The 17,913-nt window shown below is 46.8% G+C and overlaps 2 protein-coding genes across 5 annotated transcripts in view; one reads left to right on the top strand and one right to left on the bottom strand.

Annotated features, from left to right (window-relative positions):
- The first annotated feature begins 912 nt into the window (after positions 1-912).
- On the top strand, positions 913-6,294 carry polr3c (polymerase (RNA) III (DNA directed) polypeptide C). The gene is made up of 12 exons (XM_052065149.1): positions 913-1,341; positions 1,766-2,030; positions 2,685-2,947; positions 3,036-3,140; positions 3,229-3,402; positions 3,481-3,532; positions 4,555-4,615; positions 4,699-4,849; positions 4,956-5,057; positions 5,732-5,781; positions 5,858-6,007; positions 6,090-6,294. The coding sequence occupies exons 1-12, from the start codon at positions 1,195-1,197 to the stop codon at positions 6,172-6,174; spliced, it is 1,605 nt and encodes a 534-aa protein (XP_051921109.1). The 5' UTR covers positions 913-1,194; the 3' UTR covers positions 6,175-6,294.
- A 513-nt stretch (positions 6,295-6,807) lies between these two features.
- Positions 6,808-17,913, bottom strand: part of itga10 (integrin, alpha 10) — a 29,760-nt gene continuing 18,654 nt past the window's right edge. For 3 of the 4 annotated variants that reach the window (XM_052064964.1, XM_052064967.1, XM_052064966.1), the window contains 21 exons: positions 17,377-17,527; positions 15,822-15,987; positions 15,043-15,113; positions 14,827-14,971; positions 14,573-14,721; positions 13,386-13,820; positions 13,177-13,307; positions 12,426-12,592; positions 12,196-12,338; positions 11,891-12,001; positions 11,720-11,805; positions 11,491-11,632; positions 9,794-9,886; positions 9,529-9,695; positions 9,343-9,427; positions 8,888-9,001; positions 8,709-8,816; positions 8,497-8,610; positions 7,371-7,466; positions 7,180-7,293; positions 6,808-7,088 (listed from right to left, as the gene is read on the bottom strand). In XM_052064964.1, the coding sequence (XP_051920924.1) occupies positions 7,038-7,088; positions 7,180-7,293; positions 7,371-7,466; positions 8,497-8,610; positions 8,709-8,816; positions 8,888-9,001; positions 9,343-9,427; positions 9,529-9,695; positions 9,794-9,886; positions 11,491-11,632; positions 11,720-11,805; positions 11,891-12,001; positions 12,196-12,338; positions 12,426-12,592; positions 13,177-13,307; positions 13,386-13,820; positions 14,573-14,721; positions 14,827-14,971; positions 15,043-15,113; positions 15,822-15,987; positions 17,377-17,527 (2,839 nt within the window). In that variant the 3' untranslated portion in view covers positions 6,808-7,037. The remainder of the gene's footprint in view (positions 7,089-7,179; positions 7,294-7,370; positions 7,467-8,496; positions 8,611-8,708; positions 8,817-8,887; positions 9,002-9,342; positions 9,428-9,528; positions 9,696-9,793; positions 9,887-11,490; positions 11,633-11,719; positions 11,806-11,890; positions 12,002-12,195; positions 12,339-12,425; positions 12,593-13,176; positions 13,308-13,385; positions 13,821-14,572; positions 14,722-14,826; positions 14,972-15,042; positions 15,114-15,821; positions 15,988-17,376; positions 17,528-17,913) is intronic. The other variant, XM_052064965.1, reaches the window with a different exon arrangement.

The following is a 17,913-nucleotide window of genomic DNA, read 5'->3' as shown; positions in this document are numbered from 1 at the left end:
AAGCCTCTTTTGGCATTTACAACCGTTTTCCCATTTTGTCACAGGGTGATTGAACGAGCTTAGCACGAAACACATTTTTTTGGGAAACAGAATTAAAAATATCTCTGCATTTGTTTTGGTCAAAATTAATACACAGCACATCTTGTGGTCATTTTAAAATGTGCTGTTGATCACGGGATTCCTCTCCATCCAGCCGCAAGTTCACTTCCCACACAATCACTGTTAATCTCCATTTTTACTTCTTGCAGACTTTTTTGTTGTTGTTGTGCAACTGAAGATCTTGACAGATCTTTTGCAAATCCTCTATATCATGAACAAAGCCACCTTGGAAGTCTGAAGTGTGTGTTTGTGTGAATCTGTGAACAACACGTCATGTTTTGCTTTTCTTTCTTTTGCCTTTGCGCTTTTCATATACAAATCCGATGTGTTCCAATTATACTTTTAACACATAATCGATGTTCTGTAAGTGTTAAAAGAGACGCATAAAGGTTTTCTTCTCCTTATTCTTATGAAATACGTTATACGCGGTGGTGATCAGATCAGCAAGTTAAACAAGAGCGACATATTCGTTTTCTTTACAATTTCTTATATAAAAGAGAACAAACGTACCTGGTTTCGGGAAGAGAAAGGCGTACGCAGTTAATAATAGTGTCAAATTTCAGCTCTTGTTTGGGTAAGAAAATATTTAACCCTTTGCGCACCCACTTGGACAACAGAGCAACAACAAATGTAGACTCTCACAAAATATTATTAGGTTTTAAAATTCGACTACTGAATTAAAAACAGCAATATGAGTACAATATGAACTTGTTGTCGTTAATTCAGGAGTTGACTTGTCACCCAGTTTGCCAACTACAATTCCCAAAATGCACCACGCAGGCGTCCCCGGAAATGAATACGATCTTCCTGTCAACTGTGCCGCTACTTCCGGTATCCGCGGCGACATGACGCAGCTGCACATTGCGTTAACCGAGTCCCCAAGTTTGCTCTTCACGTGAGAGACACATTTTAAACTTTAAACAGTCGCTGAATAAAAAGGATTTTGGCTAGAAAAAGAATCCCTTTACTGTAAATCACATGACGAAAGTGTCACTCCTTTAAAATTCTACAGTATCTTTCATTTTGTAGCGTTGTTAGCGCGTCTTTATTATTCTAATTGTGTTTATTTTTTTTTATTTTAAAAAATTGGGGAAGATGACTTCCCAGGAGGTGCGTCTATGCGGGCTTCTGCTTCGTGAGCACTTTGGAGAAGTTCTGGAGAAAGTGGGCACAACTCTGCTCAGAGGTACCCCTCAAAATCTGAGGAGCATCCTTCAGGAAACTGGCCTCTCTCTGGATTTGGTAAACCCGCTTCTTGTATTACATGTTACTCTTGTAATGATGCAAAATGTATCTACTTTTTACAATGTTTGTCCTCATGAGGGTCGTGGGTCAGGTAGAGCCCGTCTCTGCTTACTGGGCGAGAAGCCAAGCCCAAGGCTCCAAATTATGTTTTGTCTTTGTGGGGCAGTTCTGCTCATCAGTGACTTAATTTCAGGAGCAACTTTATGATTTTGAGGAGCATTTTCTTCCATGGACCCGAAGTAAAGATTGTATTAAATTATGGGAATAAAAAAGCAGCAAACTCACTTTTTTTTTGTCAAAAAACACTTCCAGCGGGGCAATTTTAAACTTAGTAGTTCCGAATGTGTTTAATTATCTCTCCGAGAAGGTGAATGGAGGTACGGTGCACGTTTTCATGCCCGTTTTGTGCTTGTGATGGCAGGTGAAAAAGTCGCTCTGTGTGCTGGTGCAACACGGAACTTGCGTGTACAGGCCCGGCCGCAAAGGACGCGGCAGCCCCAGCGAATATCGCGCCAGCTGCCACCTCATTCTGAGGATCCTCCGCTACCCGCGCTACATCTACACCGCCAAGACGCTCTACGGCGACACCGGTGAGCTCATCGTTGAGGAAATGCTGCAGAGAGGTCGCGTGACCATGAGCAACATCGTTAAAACAGTCGCGGATCGCCTCACGCAGACCATGGAAGGTCAGTAACACATTAAGAAGTTAGAAAAAACATTTTGGAGGGCGGGGCGGTCCGGTAGTCCAGTGGTTAGCACGTCGGCTTCACAGTGCAGAGGTACCGGGTTCGATTCCAGCTCCGGCCTCCCTGTGTGGAGTTTGCATGTTCTCCCCGGGCCTGCGTGGATTTTCTCCGGGTGCTCCGGTTTCCTCCCACATTCCAAAAACATGCGTGGCAGGCTGATTTCACTCTAAATTGTCCCTAGGTGTGAGTGTGAGTGTGAGTGTGAGTGGTTGTTCGTTTCTGTGTGCCCTGCGATTGGCTGGGAACCGATTCAGGGTGTCCCCCGCCTACTGCCCGGAGACAGCTGGGATAGGCTCCAGCACCCCCCGCGACCCTAGTGAGGATCAGGCGGACCCTAGTGAGGATCAGGCGGCTCGGAAGATGAATGAATGAATGAATTTTGGAGGGCCTGGCCGATTCACAATTCATTTTTGCCCCTTCAAAATAATGATAATCGGCTGAAGTTTTACCAATTAAACCCCCGTAGTTGTCACGTAACTGTGCGTGAACACGCGCAAATGGAGAAAAAAAAACATCTGAATCCGTCACGCCCTATTTGTAATTATTATTCTTATTTTTTGTACTTCCCTTGGCTCATTGTGCTGCTTGCGACAGAGGGCCACAGCATGGAGTACAAGGAAGTGTGTTCTGCCTTTTCCAAACTGGTGGAGACTCATTTTCTTCAACGCTGCCCTCGGACGGCAAGCAAAGCCGCTGCGGATTCAACGGAAGCTCCCGTCAGCACCGAGCCGCCGGCTCCAGAGAGTTTTTCCGACTGCTACACGGTGCCGCGAGTGACGTTGGTGGGACGAGGAAAGAGGCAGTTGGAGGATGCCGAAGAGCAAAGCGTTGCAAAGAAGGCCAGGATGGACTCGGCGGTGCCTGTTACACACACTCACATATACTAATTGATATTTTCAGTACATTTGCCAAAATGAATATAGAATGGTTTCAATTGTTGCTCAGACTCACGGCGACGAGGGCATTTACTGGCAGGTGAATTTTGAGCGATTCCATATGTACTTTCGAGACCAGGCCATCATCGGCGCGGTGGCCAACAAGATGGACCAGGTCGGGCTTTTTGGCACAGTCACCTTGGCCGTTGCGCACTGGTTGAATTTGAAGCTTTTATTTTTTTGCCTCCGCACTTTCACATCAGACCAGCAGTGAGATCGTAAGGACCATGCTGAGGATGAGCGAGGTGACCACCGCGCCAGGGGCCGCCTACACCAAGCCCCTGTCGGCCAACGAGATCTTCAAATCCCTGCCGGCTGGCTACAACATCCCCAGTCAAGTTCTGGACCAGTATCTCTCTCTGCTGGTGGATGACCCGGTATGACAACGTCACATGATCCAAAAAAAACAAACAAACAAACAAACAAAAAACATTGTGTTTTTTTTTTGTTGTTAGATGGAGTTTGTGAGCAAAGCTGGCGAGAGTGGAGGCGGAATGTACATTGTCAGTATCCTTTTCTTTTTGTTTCGTTTTGTTTGTTTATTGAACATAAAACATACACAGTAATAATTTGACGGAAAATAAGGTAGATAAAAAAAAGTAAAAAGAAAGAAATCAGTCTTCATTCAACACAGTCATTATGTTCAAGGGAGTAGGATGAAGTAAAAAACGTATCTAGTCCTACCCCGTTATGTGTTTATGTCTACTAAATCATTTAGTCTTTCTTTCTGAAAAAAGAAAAAACACAAAAACAAAACCAAAAAAATGATAATTTGTCTGTATGTGCCCAGAGAATAACTGGCAACTCATCGAGAGTTTATTCTGCCTTTTCCCCCAAAGTCAGCCGATAAAGACTCCAGCCCATCCATGACACTGAACGGGATAAGCGAGATGAGGAAATGGATCGATGTATTTTCCTCAAAACAGGTTGAGGTTTATATACTTAACTAGTGATAGACTGATAAACGGTTGGGCTACATCTTGGCGCAGATCGGCATCAGCCATTAGTTTTTTTTTTTTTTTTACAAAATCTAACGTCCGATAAAGCAATCAATTAAGAAATGTGTTATTTGAAGATATTTAGCAGCTTCTCTGCTAGCACCCGCACTGCTAGCACCCGCACTTTTTAAAAATAGTTTAAAAAATGGTAATAAGTGATAAGCAAAAAAATTGTGATTTCAGTTTTACTGTGGAAAATTTTAGGGAGCTTTTTTTTTTGTTGTTGTGGACAATTTCAAAAGCTTTTTGTTTGAATTTTTAAACACAGATATAACAATAGGAACAACAAAAAAATCTGCAAAGCTGGTTCGTGTCCTTGAAGGAATTTGAACAAGTGGGAGTTTGTCGCGATGACTCAAAATGTTGACGTCAATATTTTCACTTTTTACCACCAAATGAATATCGCCTTCAAATATCCGTTATTGGCCTGCTGAGCAACGAATAACCGATTTCACTATAAGCACTGGAACCCCCCCCCCCCTCCCCAAAAAAAACATAACAATCTCTCACTGTCCTTGACTAAAGTGTCAGATTTGCACCGAGTACTTTCCAATCTAGCGCGAGCCACGCTGGAGTCTGTCGTGCAGGAGAGGTGAGCTCGTCTTTGAACCCTTCCCACTCTACTTGAAGCTCACGTCCATCCAAACCGTGTCCTTGTCACCACCATTTCGGCAGGTTCGGATCCCGATCGGCGCGCATTTTCCGCCTATTGCTGAAGAAGAAAAATCTGGAGCAGAAGCAGGTGGAGGATTTTGCCATGATTCCCGCCAAGGAGGCCAAAGACATGCTCTACACGCTTCTCTCGCAGAACCTGGTCCAGCTCCGGGTAGACAACTCATTCAGAGAACACATTTAGGGTTTTTTTTTTTCCAGGGGTGTTTTATTGTTTTTTTTTTAGTAATTTTTGCTTCAAATCTTTATGTTCTCACCAGGAAATCCCAAAGACTCCAGACTTTGCTCCGTCTCGCACATTTTATTTCTACACCGTCAACCAGCTCTCGGCGGCCAGGATGCTGCTTCAAAACTGCTACAAGGTAAAACCTGCCGTGCCCTGAATACATTTTTGCCAATAAATGCGGTAAATCACTGGGTCTCGAACTTTTTACATCGAAAAAAAAAATGCATAGCCGTCAAATTACCACCATCCTAAAAATACTGTGTAGGTTTTATTAAGTATGTGACAAATGCTTTAGTTCTGTAACATATATTTGATATTATTGCAAGCCAATGTCAACGTAACATTGCAGCTTTCCAATGTCAGTCCTGCGCTGAAATCCAGGAATATAAGCAACCGTATTTAAAAAAAAAAAAATTAAAAATACAACCAAACTGTACTTAACAAATACGGATTAAAAAAACGCAAAAATAAAACAAAACAACTTTGTATCATTATGAATTTGTAACATTAAATACAGTGGTTCGTCTTCCGCCACTAGAGGGAGCCCACGTACCACCATGGGTACTCATACCACGTTTTGAGAACCACCTCTGGAAAAGGAAATCCATGTATTTGGATTTGAAATTTGGGAGTTTTGTCAGCAGTTTATAGAATTAATATCTGTTCAAATCCGTTTTACTCAAATAACCTTAAAAGTAGCAAAATCGGAATCTTCCTTTATCCCCAGAGCTGTGCATAAGCTGTCCTTGCCTCCATGTCTGAAGGGAAGCTTTTGAATTTGTGTGCGTGTGTGTGTGTGTGTGCGCGCAGACGGTGGCAAACCTCATCCACAGACGTCTGTTTGAGACATCCAACAGCAAGTGAGCACCCGCTCTTGTTGATTGCGTAATGGCGTGGGCATCGGGCAGTTTCAAAGTGTTGTGTTTTGATTGGCAGGCGCCTCCTGGAGAAGTCTCAGCGCATCGAAGCCATCCTGGCTTCCTTGCAGGCCGGCGGGGCCGAACCGGAGCAGCTGACGGAGGTGGAGGAGATGATCACGGCTCCCGAAAAGCAGCAGCTGGACTCCCTGCGGCTTCATATCAATAAGTAAGAGTGCGGAGCACGCAGGCGACATGCCGCCTCGGATTCTCGCTGATGTCCTTCCTCTTTGTTCCCGTTCCCGCACAAGGTTGGATTCGGGCGAGAACCAAGTGGACGAAACCATTTTCCTGCTCGAATCTTACATCCACGCCACCGCCTCGTCCTCAAGTTGAGTCATCCCTTATAGTATTTGCAAACTCTCAAAACGTCAATTCATGATTTTATAGTTGATTTAAGTCGGTTGTGAATTTTTGTGAAGTTTAGCAATGATTGTTTAATAAAAATCGGAGTGGCATGTTGATTTTTTTTTTTTTTAATTTATTGTAGCTTCCATCCTATTCGCCTTATATCTCATGCGGGGCACTTTATATATGAAAACAGTTTTAAAATAGGCCATTCATTGAAGGTGCTCCTTATACTCCATAGCGTCTTATAGTGCGGAAAATACGGTAAATATTTCTCAGGAACTGACAGTCAAGTCAAACTCACACAATAGAATGCAGACCTGTTGGCGAAAAGAGTAAACCGAAATGCGATGGAGCGATTGGCCTTTTCTGAAATGTGAGGCAATCGATGACAATGAAAGGCGTGTGGCGATGTGACGTCTTTGCCATGAAAGTATCACAAGAGTTTTCGTTTTAACCAGATTTGCACCTCTCCATCAAGGATTATGGAAACTGACGCTGTCATTTTTGGACACTCTCTCTTATCCTCGCACGTTTGTGTTTGTTGAAGGTAAAACAAAACTTTTCTTTTTTCCATCCATTTAATTTATTTAAAAATTAGACCCTTTTGAGAATCGGCAATTGAAATGTGAACCCCAAGACCATGTCTGTTTATTAAATAGAAGAAATGTGATTTGATCCACTTCCAAATAACAAAACAACTATTTACACAAGTGCGCCCAACCCTGGAACTTGAGGCGAGTGCGTTTCTGTCGTAGGGCTGAGGACCTCCCAATAGGAAGGACCCCCCATCCCTGATGCTTTTTTTTTTGTCTTTGGGCCTCCTCGAAAGAGCCAAGCGAGTATCTCTTTCAGTCGTCTTGGTTCTCATCTTCTCTGTGCTTGCGCGCGAAGAAGCCGAGCTGCGTACAAAATGACGGTAAATGATTATTCCCCGATGGCTCCGCCCACACGAGTTGACTTTTGAAACCTGAGCTCGTTCCGCGCGCTCACCTTCCATAGTATGAAGATGATGAGCGCCAGGAGCAGCAAGCCACCAATGATGCTCCCGATGAGAATCCACAGCGAGATGGGAATCGCTCGTCCCTTCAGCACCTCCAGCACAGTCTTTTGAGGCGAGAGGACATTTTTGGAGAAAGTCAAAAAAGATTCCGGTCGAGGTGTGTAAACGTTGCCGCTGTTACCTCTCGCCAAACTGTCCCCGTGGCCAGACTGATGAGGTTGGTCTCGTGAGGCGCGATCTGATACGTGCCGACGATCCTCGCCGATTTATATTTGGCCTGCAGACGACAAGGACGCACAAGGCGTGACCTCAAGAGTACAATTACGTAGTTGCCAAGTCCACGGGCGTATCGTGACGTTGTCGCTCGCAGTCAAATGCAATAACAGCACTGTGCTTTAAAAAACAACAACACAACAAAAATGTGTCTCGAAAACCCTTATCAAACCTAAGGCCCGCGGGCCAAATTTGGACTGCCACATCATTTTATAAGGCCCGCTTGACGCTCGCAGTAAAATGCAATAACAGCACTGTGCTTTAAAAAAACAACACAACAAAAATGTGTGTCGAAAACCCTTATCAAACCTAAGGCCCGCGGGCCAAATTTGGACTGCCACGTCCTTTTATAAGGCCCGCTTGACGCTCGCAGTCAAATGCAATAACAGCACTGTGCTTTAAAAAAACAACACAACAAAAATGTGTGTAGAAAACACTTATCAAACCTAAGGCCCGCGGGCCAAATTTGGACTGCCACGTCATTTTATAAGGCCCGCGAAAGCAGATCAAACATGCCAACTTTCGTAATGACTTGACTTAAAATGCGTACCAAAAATTGCAATTCTCATATGTAATAAATAAGACAGATATTCAGAGCGTTTTAAACAACAGTTGAATCAACAGTTATTCTTGACCTCTTGAGATGGTTTCGATCATAACGGTAACTAAAATGTGCCCCGCGACAAAAATGAATTTGACGGCCCTCGTTTAAAGGAAAATCGAGTCACCAATGTCGTCTTCATTCATAATCCACAAACGAAATATGAATCGCAATACCATAATTAGACTTGTGTGGGCAGACAAAACACACGATTATAAAAATCATTTTTAACTTTACATCCCCTTTACCAATGTAATTTTTTTTTCAGCACTTGCATGCGTTTCCAAAGGTTTGCTTTTCAAAAGTTTCAGTCTTCTAAAACCGCCGTTTCCTCACCTTTAGCTAACCAACGCACATTTTTTTACGAGCAAAAAATGACTTAACAATTAAAATGTCATCGAATTTATAGAGTACAGACAGAAATGATGAAGACCTGTCGGAAAAAGTCGTCATGAACTCTGCGGCTGAGGCGAATGACTTCAGCTTGTCCTTTCAGGAGCTGCTGGACTTGACACGTCACCTCGACGCACCATGACCTGCTGCAGTTCTACGCAAACACAAAAAGCAGTTTGGCGGATGGCTCGGCCAACCAAATCGCCGGATGGCGGCTATGCCGCGAGGTTGGGGCGGGGGGAGGGTCCTCACCAGGACGTCATTCTCCATCATGTCTTCGGGGTGGAGGGGGCGCACGTCCCTCTGTCGGTTCTTCAGCTGCGCCAGATCACTCAGGACGCTGCAATTGACGGCCGTGGCCTGGGAGACACGTCGGGCGTGTCACACAGAAAGACGAGAAGGGCGGCGCCGGTAAACGAGGGACAACTCACGTTGTGCGAGGAAATGTCCGTGACCGTCATGAAGACTTGGTTTCCCGCAGCCGCCGTGGGCAGGAGGAGCCTCAACTCCAGATTACTCACAGGGTAACAACCCAGGTTCTGGAGCTTTAAAAAAAATAAATTAATAATAATCAATAAACTTAGCAAAGTCTTTTTCTTGTATGAACCCGGCAGGGATGGCAATTTTCTGCGGATACGCGGAAACCCGCCGTTTTATTTCTTAAATTAATCATTTTTGTGAATCGTCTAAATCCGTTGAGAACATTTGAGGAGGGGCTCAGGTACCTTATCGTCGAGTTTTCACCAGCTCTCCGATTGGACGTGTATGATGTCTTACTTGTTGTGATTGGTCGCCCCATCCAGGCCACGCCCCTTTGCGCTTTTTTTTTCAATCACTAGCCATACCCATCCCTGACCCGGAACGAAGTCAATGCTTGTGAGTGTACCTTAAATTGCGTGTAGAACTCCGGCCCGATGGCTTCTGACATTGTCCGCGTGGGATGGACTTCATAACGGTTTAAATTCGAGTCGCTGCGGGAGGCGGAGGAAAAAAAAAAAAATAAAGCACGTCAAGACCCATAGGCGGGATGCCAAAAAGAGGCTAAAACACTGGTCCCGGTGCATCCTCGGACCTGCTGACGAAGAGGTCCGGCTCATACTGGACAAAACTCTGCAGCTGGACACTGTTGTCCCCGAGAGTGTCCGCTCGCTCCACGCTGTCGCTGGCAACGTTCAACTTCATTTGGACTCGATTGTGCAAGGTGGCGCAGCTGAACTCAAACTCCAGCATGAAGTTAACCTTTGATCGCGTAGAAGAGATGAGATGCGTTACACGTGGGACCGAGCGGGCCGCGTTCCGAGTGTGGCGTGCGATGCGGTTGTCCCCGCGTGGGGTACCTTTGACTGGGAGCGAAAGACCGGGTAGCTGACGTTGCACGAGTGGCTATTGGAGCCCAGGCCTGTACACTCGATCTTGAAGTTGCCGTCCTCCTACAAACAAAAAGATGTTCAACGATGTTCCTAAATAATCCCCAAAAGCGTGATGTTCAATTACCGTATTTTCCACACTATAAGGGGCTTCGAAGTATAACACGCACCTTCAGTGAACTGCCTATTTCCGTTTTTCATATGTAGGGCGCACCAGATTATATAAGGCGCATAGAGTAGAAGCCACGATAGTGGCTGCGGTTGCAGTATGCGTCCACTAGATGGAGCTACCCTAAAGGAATACAATATAATTTATTGTTTAATATTTATGTAGCTTTCACAAACGCGGTAATAAAGCGCTTTACCGAACATTTAAAGAACTACGTCTGTTGGATTCACCTGGCGCTTTAAGAGGGCGGGGCTGCCACTGACGGTGACAGTTCGTTCAAAATAAAAGCAGCATCGCGTTATGTTACTGAATATACTCGCTTCGTTGTCGGCATGGCCCAATGGTAAGCTACGCGTGTGCTTTTCTTTACCAGATATGTAAAGTTAGCTTTAGATTCGATCATGCTCGGTTGCTTTGTTTTTCTGCTTTGTATTGTGTCCTTTGTGCTTTATGTTTGCCGCATCGCTATGCAATCACAGTCAGTTACCGTTCGCAATCGGCAATTTAAACAGCTTATTTAATTTAAAAAGTGTTTCTAGAACAGTGGTGTGTGTTTCTTTGGCTCATGTTTGTCCAGCTGCAATTTGATGTTTGAACGAAGTAAATTGCGTTGCAGCTGGGCTTAATCGTGCCGGCGCTCCACTTCCGGGTTGGACCTTTGGGAGTTGTAGTTCTTTTTTTCCGAGTCGACTTGATATGTTTGTGATGTATGGTTTCTTGCGTTTAAAATAATGACGGTAATAATACATAGTGAAATCATGGTTGATTAAAGTATTTATGAAATGTATTGTTAAAATAGAAGTATTAAATGATGTCAATTCTACACATATTGATGCAGAAAGATGGATATAATCATTTTTTTACTGCATTTATGTGTGCTTTAGGTTATTACCTGCTTCTGCAACTATTTCTGTTACATCAACTACTACTTCTGCTCCAAAGTGCTCCAATAAATGTGTCAAAAAAGTACAGAAAGCGTGATCCTTCCATGCTGACCGACGATCCCTATTCAGAGGGCCGTGAAAAACGGAATTAACTGAACAATGTCCAAGAAATCAGAATATTGATCCATATAGAAGGTGTATCGGATTATAAAGCGCACTGTCGGTTTTTGAGAAAATCGAATGCTTCCCATAATCTCAAATCCGACAGGATTAATGGTTCGGGCATTTAAAATGCTGGTGAATAATTATCTATGTCGGGGGGGTTCTTCTTTGTTTTAGTATGCAAATAAATATTATCCAACAAATCAATGACATTTCGAGATGAATTAAAAAACTCCCTGATCGTATTGATCAGTTATAATGACGAAAATGGTATCCCAATATGACCTCCATTATAATCTGTATTTAAAAACAATAATAATGACGGTAATAAAATGAAACTGTGTTCTGAATCTGGTGCTGTATGTTTTAGTTTGTGTTGGGGTTTATGAGTTTTTTTTTTCTTTTCATCATTCTTGTCCAGAATATCTGCAAATTTCAATTCTGGGTCGTACCCGAATACTGAGGCTGGAGAAGTGCAGGTTGCGTGAATAGTGCAGCGTCAGGCTGGTGTTGTAGGCGTTTTCCAGTCTGTTCTCCAGTTGGACTTCCACTGACATCCGCCTACGAGGACTGCGGATCACATACGGTTTATGTCTGCGGGAGGAAACGGAACAACTTTGACTCATTGCAACTTGAATGGAAGAATTGTTGCGTTCCGAGAGGCAGTTTACGCAACCTTACCTGGTTCCGGAGATGTCCATTTGGGCCTGTAGCACCAAATCGGTGGTGCACACGTCGTCCTCCCCGCAGTCTTTAAAGAAAGGGATCTGCTCAAGGAACACATGGAAAGAACATCATGTTTTGCCGAGGGGGGGGAAACAGAAACTGCGAGGCGAACCGATGTTCACTCACATATTTCTTGACCGACGTCGGCCAGCCCTCGTCCAACACGGGACCGCTCTCTGTGTTGTTGATCTTGAAGCGCAGCGAGAAGCTGATCGGGCGGATATAGTCGGCCGTGTCCTATCAAAGACCAACAGGTTAGAGCAGAGGTGTCAAACATACGGCCCGCGGGCCAGAACCGGCCCCCAAGGAGGTTCGGTTAGGCCCGCAGGATCATTTAAAAGTGAAAACAAATGCATAAAAGACAGGGAATGAATTTGAAAATGAGAAAGTGGAGCAGGCGCAATTTGTCGAGTTTGGCTTGGAATGCTCACATAGACGTGGAAGGGCAGTTTGTAGCACAGAGTCTGTCCTGTGTGAGCTCGCAGCGACAGTTGGGTCAGCCTATGGGAGCTGTCGTCAAACAGCGCCCGGGCTGACAATTTCCTGTCATCCAACATCGCCGCTACCCACAGGTCTACGGAAGAGATCAATCAACGGTTCAAGCCATCCGGAGGAAAAAAAGTGAACAAAAACGTGGGAGGCAACAATTTCAATGACGCACCAAAGCCGTTGCCGCTCGGTCCAGGGGAGCGAGACGCGGCCGTGAAACAGGCGGTGGCGTCCAGGCAGGCGGATTCGCGGCCGCCGCGCTGGCACGTCTTTTGGATGACGTTGATGGAGTGCGGCTGGAAGGAAAGACTGACGTTGATCTGCACGATGCTTCGAGATCTGCGAAAGCCAAAGGCATCGTATATAGCACTGGTGTCAAAGTCGAGGCCCCGGGAGCCAGATCTGGCCCGCCATGCCATTTTACGAGGCCCACAAAAGCAAATGAAACTTGTGAAATTTCATTCATTCATCTTCCATACCGCTTGATCCTCACTAGGGTCGCGGGGGGTGCTGGAGCCCATCCCAGCCGTCTCCGGGCAGTAGGCGGGGGACACCCTGAATCGGTTGCCAGCCAATCGCAGGGCACACATAGACGAACAACCATTCGCGCTTAGGGACAATTTAGAGTGTTCAATCAGCCTGCCACGCATGTTTTTGGAATGTGGGAGGAAACCGGAGCACCCGGAGAAAACCCACGCAGGCCCGGGGAGAACATGCAAACTCCACACAGGGAGGCCGGAGCTGGAATCGAACCCGGTACCTCTCCACTGTGAAGCCGACGTGCTAACCACTGGACTACCGGGCCGCCCTTGTGAAATTTCAAATTGTCATATTTGAAATTTTGTCAAATTGTCATTGACCGATTTTGGTAAAGACCCCGAGATACTGAAGTTCACCAACAGTTGCCGGTTCTTTCGGCTCACCTGAGCAGCACGGCGTTACCGTGGGCTCCCACCGCCAAGTCAATCAGCCCGTCTCCATCCAAGTCCAACCTGGCACTGACACTGCGGCCAAAATACTGCAAGGACGGCGACACCGACATGGCCGCAATACGCTGCAAGTCAAGAAATCACCGCGATTGGATTTTTGCGGTACCTTTTGAGCTCGCGCGGTGATGAAGACCTGGGAGTACCTGCTTGTAGTTATGGTTCACGTAAATACTTTGGCCATGGTACACATACACAGCCCCGTGGTGGTCATCTTCCAAGGGGGCGCCCACCAGCAGGTCGGTGAATCCGTCGTGGTTGAGGTCCGGAGCGACGGCCATCGCGTAGCCAAACCTGGCGTCCTGGGACTTTTCGTCTGATTTCAGCGTCCCGTTGGAGACGAACACCTCTTCCTGAGAGGGAGCAAGAATATTGAACGTGGCTGTTTGTCGATGGGGGGGGGGGGGGGGGGAATGAACATCCATGTGCATTGGTACCCCACTGAGTGTGTAGATGTAGACTCTCCCAGCCTCTTTGTTTCCGGAGCCCAAGTACATGGGTGCCGCAACCAGGAGAACATCGGTGATCCCGTCCTGGTCCACATCCATACCGCACAGCTCGCTGCCGTAATAAGAACCGATCTGGGGAAGACCGACGTGTTCTTTCAGTTTGATTGACGGGACGAGAGTGTGGCAATTGTCAAGTCAAGTCAAGTCAAGTCAAGAGTATTTCTTGTAGTCCAGTGGTTAGCACGTCGGCTTCACAGTGCAGAGGTACCGGGTTCGATTCCAGCTCCGGCCTCCCTGTGTGGAGTTTGCATGTTCTCCCCGGGCCTGCGTGGGTTTTCTCCGGGTGCTCCGGTTTCCTCCCATATTCCAAAAACATGCATGGCAGGCTGATTGGCCGCTCTGAATTGTCCCTAGGTGTGAGTGTTGGCGTGGATGGTTGTTCGTTTCTGTGTGCCCTGCGATTGGCTGGCAACCGATTCAGGGTGTCCCCCGCCTACTGCCCGAAGACGGCTGGGATAGGCTCCAGCACCCCCCGCGACCCTAGTGAGGATCAAGCGGTTCGGAAAATGGATGGATGGACTTTCAAACAGCCATCGCTGCATACAAAGTGCTGTACATGGAGCGATTTGACATGCACAATAAACAGTAAGACGAATCGGTAATAAAGGCGGTAGAAAGCACCAAGCAGTAAAATCAAGAACAAATCGAAGTCATCGCCAACGCCAAAGAATACAAGTGAGTTTTGAGGAGGGCTTTGAAGATGGGCAGCGAGGAGGCTTGCCGAATGTTCAGTGGGAGGTCACTCCAGAGAGAATGAATGAGAATGAAAAATCGTCACTCTTTGAAGCCTGTCGGCGATGGGGGTGGGGGTGTGGGGGGGGCACCTGTTCTCCGTTGAGGGCCTGCACGATGTTGACGTCGCCGTCATCGCTCAGCTCGAATAAGATGACTTTGCCTTTATGCTTGAATCGCGGCGCGCCGGCCACATACAGCCTCCTCCAATCTCCGACCAGGACGGATGACACCGTATAGCCTGCACCCCCCCCCCCCAAAAAAAACCCATCAGATAAATCTGTTTTTTTTTTGACTGGCAGTCACGATGACATTAAGGACTCTGGCACATTGATCCGAAACGTACCGAGATAAGCCGCGTGATTTTTCAGCTCCAGGGGGAACTCGCTCTCAAAGGCCTCCCTGGCCGGCACGATTCTCCCGCTGGCGCCCTCCTTCAGCACGCCGCCGTCCCAGTCGTAAGCGCCCACCATCCCGAACAGAATCCCGTCCTGAACGCCACAAGAGAACGCGATTCAGACGCCCTCCGACCCCAAGTGTGTGTGAACAACGGTGCACTCACATCCAGCAGGTGTGTGGAGAAGCCGATCTGTGACATCTCCATGTGGAAGGAGCTCTGGTTGCCCAGTGTGCCTGCGAGTTGCGCAAGAGCGCAGAGGAAGAGTCCGGTCAGGGCTCGTCATCCTCTCGTTGGTCGGCGTGTCCTTCCTCCTTTCCTCAACCCCCCCCCCTCCCTCTTTTCAGCACACTCTCGCAAACTCCGCGGGTGACACAAAATGCCGCACCCTTTTCCTTTCCTCTTTGATTTCTCCGCATATTTTGGGCGGCGTCACTTTTCATCAGGCTTCTTCTCTTGAGGCCTAAACTTTGCTACGTTCGTGTCTTGGCACTTCTTTTATTCTCATGGGGGGTGCTAGTCATGTTTCCAACCTTTTGAAGTCATTGACCTTGACCTTGACCTTTATTTTACTGTTCTAGTCATTTTTCAGTGCGGTTCAGGGGTCAGCAACATTCAATTCTTGAAACTGAGAAACACTTGAAGCCGCTTCCGATGGAAAAGAAAATACGAAAGCCATAAAACCCTTTCATGGAAGTGTATTGGTGCTACACCCAAAAAAAACCCAACCAAACCCCAAAAAAAGAAAAAAAATCACGTTATAATGTGATTCATGTCACGTAAAAAAAAAATCACATAAATTTTAACGCGTCAAGTTTGACTTTGTTTCACGTGATCATTTTCCCCGTTTTGACATGATCATTTTCAGAAATTGCTCGAAACGCAACCCGGCGCAACGACCGCACGCTTGGCCGATGCATCCGCTTTGCTGCAATCACACGCACCTTCGAGCGAGAAGATGCGATCTCCCAGAGCGTCCACGATGTCGTTGAGCGCCGCCTCGTCGGTCACGTTAAAAAAGTATTTGTCGTCTGGGTCGCTGGCGATGTACTTAATCTCGTTGATGAAGGTGTCGGGGTCCTGCTGCCTTCGGTGGTAGTGGCCCAGGACCTGCATGCAAAGTGTTGGGACCAAGTCAACGTCATATTTTTTTTTCCCTTTGAAAAAAAATATATATATATATATATATATATATATATATATATATATATATATTGATCATGGGGCGGCCCGGTAGTCCAGTGGTTAGCACGTCGGCTTCACAGTGCAGAGGTACCGGGTTCGATTCCAGCTCCGGCCTCCCTGTGTGGAGTTTGCATGTTCTCCCCGGGCCTGCGTGGGTTTTCTCCGGGTGCTCCGGTTTCCTCCCACATTCCAAAAATATGCATGGCAGGCTGATTGAACACACTAAATTGTCCCTAGGTGTGGGTGTGAGTGTGAGCGTGGTTGGTTGTTCGTCTATGTGTGCCCTGTGATTGGCTGGCAACCGATTCAGGGCGTCCCCCGCCTACTGCCCGGAGACGGCTGGGATAGGCTCCAGCACCCCCCGCGACCCTAGTGAGGAACAAGCGGTACTGAAGATGAATGAATATTAATCATGTAGACCTGATGATGATTTGGTCATTTAGATTTTGTCGTTTTTAACACGTGATTCTCAATTTATTTATTTTTGTGGTGTGGAGCCAACTCTAAATTGAATAGATTCTTTATCCTCCTCAGGTCACATTTGCCCACCCACTTTTTTCCAAAGCAGAGACAGCATCTGTGTTCCAAAGCTTCCTGAAAACGTCGTGTTTACACACTTCAGCGAGAAGCAGTACTTCTCCTCTGAGGGTCTCAATTTAAAAATGGTTTTAATATGTCCAAACTACGGCCTGGGGGCCGTTGGCGGACGGCCATCCATTACTCAATGGCCTGCGGCATATACTAAAAATGACATTTGCTCACAAGCCCCCACCCAAAAAAAAAGTTGGTGGAGGTGGGCAGAGTGAGAAAGTAGAATGTTGAAAAAAATAGATGCCACCATTACGAATAAATTGATTCACATCCCGAACAGCTTTTCTAGATATGCAAAGGTCCAAATGAACTCTGTATTGACAAGTAAGATCATTAAATTTCTCTTCAAAACACAGACAAATAAAGATAATTCAATTTTAAAAGCACTTTCAACTGCAATCACTCTCCGTCTGCGGTGTTGTGCTTCTCAACAAAAGAGAGCCTTCATTCCCTCTGCGGCCACAGGAGGAGTTTGGGTAACCTCGCTCACAAAACGCTTCTCCGGTTGCCTCTTGTCGGGCGGAGCTGCGCAGATAGAGCTCACAAACCCACTCGCTTATTTCGGTGAGGCCAAAGTGTTCATTTGGCAATTTGAAGACGCTATTTTGGGCTCGGCAGTGTTGTGTGATGGTAAACGTTGACTACCAAATACTGCCAAGTAGGCAGAGTGCAGCAGCTGAGATGAAGTGATTTGGGGGGCGGGGGGGGTGGCGAGGTACTCACAGCTATGGCGTATCTGGTGATGTTCCTGTTCTCGCACTCCAGCAGAGCGTCGGGCAGCTCCTCGCCGTCGTGCGACTCCCCGTCCGTCACCACAATCATCACCTTGGTGGCGCCCTCCCTCGCCCCTCGCTCGGCGCTGAAGGCCTCGGTGCTGCGCAATCAAATCCATTTTGTCACCCCTTGCACCAACTGAATAACCGTTTTTTATTTTTTATTTTTTTGCTCCTCCTGGTGCGCGTGCCTTGGCTGGTTGGGGGCAGTACAAGACATCCATCCATCCATCCATTTTCCGAACCGCTTAATCCTCACCAGGGTCGCGGGGGTGCTGGAGCCCATCTTCGGGCAGTAGGCGGGGGACACCCTGAATCAGTTGCCAGCCAATCGCAGGGCACACAGAGACAAACAACCATCCACGCTCACATTCACACCTAGGGACAATTTAGAGCGTCCAATCAGCCTGCCACGCATGTTTTTGGAATGTGGGAGGAAACCGGAGCACCCGGAGAAAACCCACGCAGGCCCGGGGAGAACATGCAC

The sequence above is a fragment of the Hippocampus zosterae genome, chromosome 5, assembly GCF_025434085.1.
Source record: "Hippocampus zosterae strain Florida chromosome 5, ASM2543408v3, whole genome shotgun sequence".
Lineage (NCBI taxonomy): Eukaryota > Metazoa > Chordata > Actinopteri > Syngnathiformes > Syngnathidae > Hippocampus > Hippocampus zosterae.
Note: the sequence above shows the minus strand (reverse complement) of the source record. Positions and strands in the feature narration are given on the sequence as shown.